The 6,385-nt window shown below is 41.0% G+C and overlaps 1 protein-coding gene across 1 annotated transcript; it reads left to right on the top strand.

Moving 5' to 3' along the window:
- Positions 1-1,739: 1,739 nt before the first annotated feature.
- Positions 1,740-6,235, top strand: LOC310931279 (G1/S-specific cyclin-D1-like; the record flags this gene model as incomplete). Its single annotated transcript, XM_083894403.1, has 5 exons — positions 1,740-1,937; positions 2,824-3,039; positions 4,168-4,327; positions 5,625-5,773; positions 5,860-6,235. The coding sequence occupies 5 exons, from the start codon at positions 1,740-1,742 to the stop codon at positions 6,019-6,021; spliced, it is 885 nt and encodes a 294-aa protein (XP_083750529.1). The 3' UTR covers positions 6,022-6,235.
- Positions 6,236-6,385: the final 150 nt, after the last annotated feature.

Below are 6,385 nucleotides of genomic sequence, written 5' to 3'. Positions count from 1 at the left end.
ACACAGAGACATGACTGCATAGATCTCTGTCTCTGAGACCATCAATTCAGTGTGGTCTCCAGACTCGAGAGCTCTGTGTGAGACAGGAAGTGAGAGAGGTTTTACAGAGACGTTAGCGTGGAGCACAGCAGTGCAAAAATCTTTTCATGTTGGACAGATAGTTAGTTGCATATCCAAGCATGCACTGGGGAAACAGAATCATCCATCCAGAAATGATACAAGTAGACGGGCACAAAGAGATCTCAGCTCCTCTCACCAGATAACAAAGTGCAAATACTTTGTTACTGTATTTAAGTACAAAATTCACATTTCTGCACTTTACTTTGTTATTTGTATTTCTAGCAACTTTGACATTTACTCCACTACAATTCCTCTAACTAGTGTTACTTCTAAATAAAACCAGATAAGAAGAGTTGTTAATGGTCTGTATTGGTATATCTTTACACTATAGTTTTGCCATTCACACCCATTCAACATGGGGTTAAGTGTCTTGCTCAAGGACATATATAGAACTTGCCCTCAATCCTAACTCTTCACTTTTACTTGTACTTGTAAAACACAAGTACATTTTATATCAGAAAATTACTTTTGATACTTTAGAGTAAATGTCATATACTTTAAGACTTTTTTTTTTATACTTCAAGACTTTTACTTTTCCCCAAGCTTTGGACAAGACTGCTTGAAACAGAAAGTTGTAAATCTCCCACTCTTCTGCACCAAAGTCCACATAGATTTTACGTCACAGCACCCTGGACTTGTCGATCCAACACTGATTCTACTAATGACTTCAGGGTTTAAACTCACTTTGTTCACATTTAATTTGGTTGCACAAACAATGGGGCAGCAGGAGACCAGCAGCTTCTGTAGCCACTAAAAAGCTTAAAATGCCTATTTCCTCAAGGGATTTAGGCATGGGAGAGTGAGCCATTCACAAAGTTCACTTTCCAAATTGTTCAATGGCAAAAAAAGGAGGGTTTTTTAATAGGTAAGGATTTTATTAAATGGCTTAAATCAGTTTTTCCTTCTGTCCCTCATGGCCACCAGAGTAGTCAGGTCTCTGGAAATGGCTGCACACACACTCACGCACAGCAGCAGCAGCATGCTCCATGAAGTCTTTGTTGATAAAACTGTATTTCCTGAACTGCCCCTTTAAAGCGCCAATACACATTCCTTGTATGTTAATGTGTACTTGGCAGTAAAAACGCCATCTGGTTTAGTGAAATGACATTTTATTTTGGAAATGTCACTTTTATTTTGAAGTCCCCCCGACCGGATGTGGACACATTCCAGGCGCGTTGGCTTGACGCAGTGAAGTGATAAAGAGCCGCAGCGGCGGCGGCGTGTTTAGTGAACCTGGGCAGAAGCGCCGCAGCCGCTGCAGAGAACCCCCGCCCCCCCTCCCCCAGGTCTGTGCGCTCCTTCTTTCTCCCGCAACAAAAGAAAGTTGAGTTAAAATTCGACAGGAAGTGAATAAAGTCACGCGCTGACACTACGAAGACAAACGAGGGATGGTTTCATTTATTATATTCCGCAAAAGTTTCCGCAGCAGCGTCAACTTGGGACGTAAATTCACCCAGAAATAACAGAATAGGGGGGGAAAAAATACTTTTTTTCTCAACAAAATGTGGAGCGGTTAATCGTTAATCGTTGTCTGCGAAGTCGACGATCTTTTTTGTCGTAGTTTGTGAGGGGACACACCGCTGAAAGAGACGTTGCTTTCTCCAGGCAGGCTTCGGTCAATGGAGCCCCAGTTGCTGTGCTGTGAGGCGGACAGGCCTGCCAGGGCCTACCGGGACTCCAACCTGTTGACTGACCGGGTCCTGCGCACGCTGCTGCGGGCAGAGGAGAAGTATCTGCCCGCTCCCAACTACTTCAAATGCGTCCAGAGGGAGATCGCTCCGTACATGCGGAGGATAGTGGCTACCTGGGTGCTGGAGGTGAGTTACAGCCATTATGGTGTCCCACAAAGACACAAGAATCACGTTGTCGTCCCCAAAGTGTGGGACGCGGCCCACTGGTGGACCATATGGGTATTGCAGCTGGGCCTCAGACACATCTTTTTTTTTTAAGACCAAATCTCATCTATTTTAAATATAAAATAAACATGTTTAATGTTATATGATGTCACACTTTATTATTTTATATTGTTATGACTTTTGCCGATGTATAATCACCATTTGTTGAATATTATTGAATTAATTGGCCAATTATTGTGTTATTAATGTGCCATTTTTATTGTGGAATTCACATTTTATTAGTTGCAGTGAGAAAAGTAGCATATTAATAGTCAAAATTGCAAACAGCCTAGCTGGTGGCCTTAGTTAATGTGGAAATCTGGACATAAGTCTTGGTCTTGCAAACTTATCAGGGTCTTAAAGTTTGTGATTCTTTCTGAAGTTACATTCAGACCGAAAGATTACATTGAGGTTGAAGTCCTAAAGACTCAGCAGTGAAATGTAGTAACTACACAACAATAAACACTCATACCTGAAGTCTCTCTTCTCCCCTTACGATACTGTTTTGGCTCATTTACCCGATGCATCTGACCTCTAATAAGAGTCTATGCATGAACCATTAACGCACTGGCGTTAATGTGTAATTTGTTGGCAGTGGAATGATTTCTCCAGTGTCTTTTAAAATGTATTTCTGTTTCTTTGTAATAGGTGATTCAGACAGGAATGTGGATGTGTGTCAGAGGAAATATGACACCAAACAACAAGCAGACCAATCACAACTTTTGCGACCATTTGGTGGCCTGGTGTGAAATCTGCTAATTTATGATGAAGGTGTTTAATGACCGTATTGTTGGTTTGTCTCTGCCAGGTGTGTGAGGAGCAAAGGTGCGAGGAGGAAGTCTTCCCTCTGGCTATGAACTACATGGACCGCTTCCTGTCCGTGGAACCCACAAAGAAGAACCACCTGCAGTTGCTGGGGGCTGCCTGCATGTTCCTGGCGTCCAAACTGAAGGAGACAATCCCACTCACTGCGGAGAAACTCTGCATCTACACAGACAACTCTATCACACCTGCTCAGCTGTTGGTACGCCGTAAACATCCTGGTGTTTTTCTGTTGCCCCAACGCAGAGATAAAATTCCCCCTGGCCAACATTGAAGTACTCACTTCCCTCTTTTTTTTTTTAACTCCTCAGTTCACCTGGTCGGTGTAGATCGTCACACACCGTCAGTGATTGTTGAGATTGTGTGAACGGTTTATTTCTATGATGTTGTCATAACAGATAATGTGCCTAGATATGAATTACAGGAGTTTGGAAAATACATTTTTATCAGTTATCAGAAATAAACAACACAGTGATACATATTGCTCTTTCTGTGCATGTGTGTACATGTCAGTTGTCAAACAAACCTATTTTTGTGAGGACATTTTTGGGTGGTCCACACATCTTTACTAGGCTTTATAAGGATTAAGACCTGTTTTTAGGTCTAGGTATTTAGTTGTGATGGTTAAGGTTTCAGCTTTTACTGTTGTAAATTAAAAAAAAAAAAAAAAAAGTAACATTTTGGACGACATAATATGGTATGACATTTTTGTCAAATTTTGGACCAAAACATTTTTTCCCAAACAATTGCCAAATTTTAAACAACAATAGTATAATGTGACATCTTTGCAAATTTTGGACCAAATTTTTTTTGCCCAAAAAGTGTCAAATTTTGGACGACATAGTATGACGTTTTTGTCAAATTTTGGACCCAAATTTATTTTCAAAAAAATTGTAAAATTTTAAACGACAAAGTAAAATATGACGTTTTTGTCAAATTTTAAACCAAAAAAATGTCCCCAAAAATTGTAAAATTTTGGACGACATAGTATAGTGTGAAGTTTTTTTTAAACTTTGGACCCAAAAAATTGTTTCAAAAAAAAAATTTATCAAATTTGTGAAACACTGCTTCCATTAATGTTATTAAAATGCATCTGATCATTTAATTACTGTTAATTAAATACAGTATTTTCAAATAAAAAGGTTTATCATGGCATCACAGCTCCCTGAATCTTAATCGTCAGGTACCCAGTGTGTCGTAATCATGTGGTTCTCAGTCCTCCAGATGAGAATCCCTCCTGTTTTGTTGAAACTTGACCCCCCCCCCCCCCACACACACACACACAATCTTTGCTCATGAAAGTGCTTCTGTGTCTTCATCCTCTCCACAGCAAATGGAGCTGCTGGTTTTGAACAAACTCAAATGGGACCTGGCGTCAGTGACTCCGCTGGATTTCATCGACCACTTCCTGTTTCGGCTGCCGGTCAGGACGGAGAGCCGGCCCATTCTCAGGAAACACGCTCAGACCTTCGTGGCGCTGTGTGCCACAGGTATGTTGTTTGACTCGATGCTTTCCTTTTTCCACGCTCCTCCACAAGCTCTATTAACAAAGACAATGCCATGAGTGTTTTCATGCTTAATGACTTCATAGAGTTAATTTTAGACATAATTCAGACTGAGAAAAGTGTGTCCGACTGTGATAAAGTGAAGGGATATACACTGAATATTCAGTTGATCTGATCACCACACAGGTCGGCCATTTTAGTCAAGAAAACGGGCGTCTTTATAACATTTTATCTGACACCTGACATGTTATAAAAACACAACACAAGTGCTTTATTTCTCCCTTTTACCTCGTGATTGTTAAGACAAAGATAAAGTTATCATCAGGAAAAACGGATTTTAGTCGTGCCGTCTCACTATTTGACGAGACAAGCTTTTTACAACTGGAAAATAAAGTTTGTGTGGATTTAGAAAACTGTAAGAAACTGTTTCAGCAAACAGGACATCAGAGCAGCTGGTCTATTGTTGCCTCATTGTGTGAGTTTGCGTTACTTTAAGTAAATCTGCACGAAGGATTTGAAACGGCAAAGTCACACAATTTCTCAAAGAAAGAAAGAGAGTAGAAAATAAGGTGCAAAAAGATATGAAAACCAAGGCACTTTTATTGAGGAAAAGTAAAGATTTTACAGTTAAAATGAAACTAAGCACCAATGTGTTGCAGCGAATTCAGGCTTTCATCAATAGTCTTTTTAACCTTTGCCTTAGTTTCTTCCTGAAAGAGCAATTTTTGTGTCCCGTGATATAAAATGTCAGAAAATGTGAAAAAAAAAACCGTTGATCAGTGTTTGTCTAACCTGGAAATGATGGATGTTCTTGAATGTCTCGTTTTGTCCACAAACCAAATAGGATTCAGTTTTTAATGATTTCTTTGTTATGTGGAGCAAAGAAATGAAGAAAATATTCACATTTAAGAAGCTAAGACAAGCTGGTTTGAAGAAAAAAGCTTCAAACCAGTTAACCGATGAGCAAAATAGTTGACGATTCATTTAGTGATCAGTTAATCGTTTCAGGTCTAATCACGTGGTTTACAAATCAAACCAAACTTCAGTTCCCAGTCGGGTAAAGCTGTCAAAACGCCAAGATCAACATATTCTAAAGAGAGCATACATCATGATTAGAGGAACCTTCTTGGCTAAAATGGTGGCAAAGTGGCTAAAATCAGTTTTTCCTGATGTGAAAACCACACTGGCTCAATTAAATCTGAAGATATCATCTTTGGAGGGTTGAATTGTGAATGTAAAAGTGCGCCTATATTAAAAACGACACTCTCCTGATGTTTCACAGACAACAAATTCATCGCCAGTCCTCCGTCCATGGTGGCTGCCGGCAGCATGGTGGCGGCAGTGGACGGCCTGCAAATCAAACTGGTGGGGAACGCCGTGATGTCGCAGAAACTGACAGAGCAGCTTGCACAGATCATCAGGAGTGACCCGGTAAGTGCTTCCGTGTCCGTGAACACATCCCGTTCACACGTGTGGTGTCGTTCACTCACGCTGACCTGAACCTGTCTCCTCTTCAGGACTGTCTGCGAGCGTGTCAGGAACAAATCGAGTCCCTGCTGGAAACCAGCCTCAGACAGGCACAACAGCAACACATCGGCGTCGCTATGGAAACTAAGGACATTGGTGAGGGGCAGGACCTCTCAACTACACCCACAGATGTCCGCGACGTAAACATCTGACTGGGATCGGGAGTGAAGGAGGTTGATGTGATGAAGTGGATCTTTGACACAGACACTCACAAGTAACTGGACTCAATGTTGTGTCGGAAGTGTGTCCACGGTGGAGGCCGCGAGCAGGTGCTCCGTGAAGGTCAAACAAACACACCGCGATGGTTGTGATTCTCGTGGACGTCGCCTCACTTCCACTGTGTAATGTTTAGAATGTTTCGTCTGATAGAACGAAAAAAGAACTTGAACCTTTTTTGTTTTTTTTTCTTCTTCTTCCAGCCGCACGTACGGCAAAGTCTCTCTGTTGTCCTCCAGAAAAAGAGGATAAAACAGTACTAATTATATATATAAAAAAAGAAGACCTCAGGTGTTTATT

Source organism: Microchirus variegatus (assembly GCF_963457635.1).
Source record: "Microchirus variegatus genome assembly, chromosome: 8".
Taxonomy (NCBI): Eukaryota; Metazoa; Chordata; class Actinopteri; order Pleuronectiformes; family Soleidae; genus Microchirus; species Microchirus variegatus.
The sequence above is the reverse complement of the archived record's forward strand: the minus strand, read 5'-3'. Positions and strand labels throughout refer to the sequence as shown.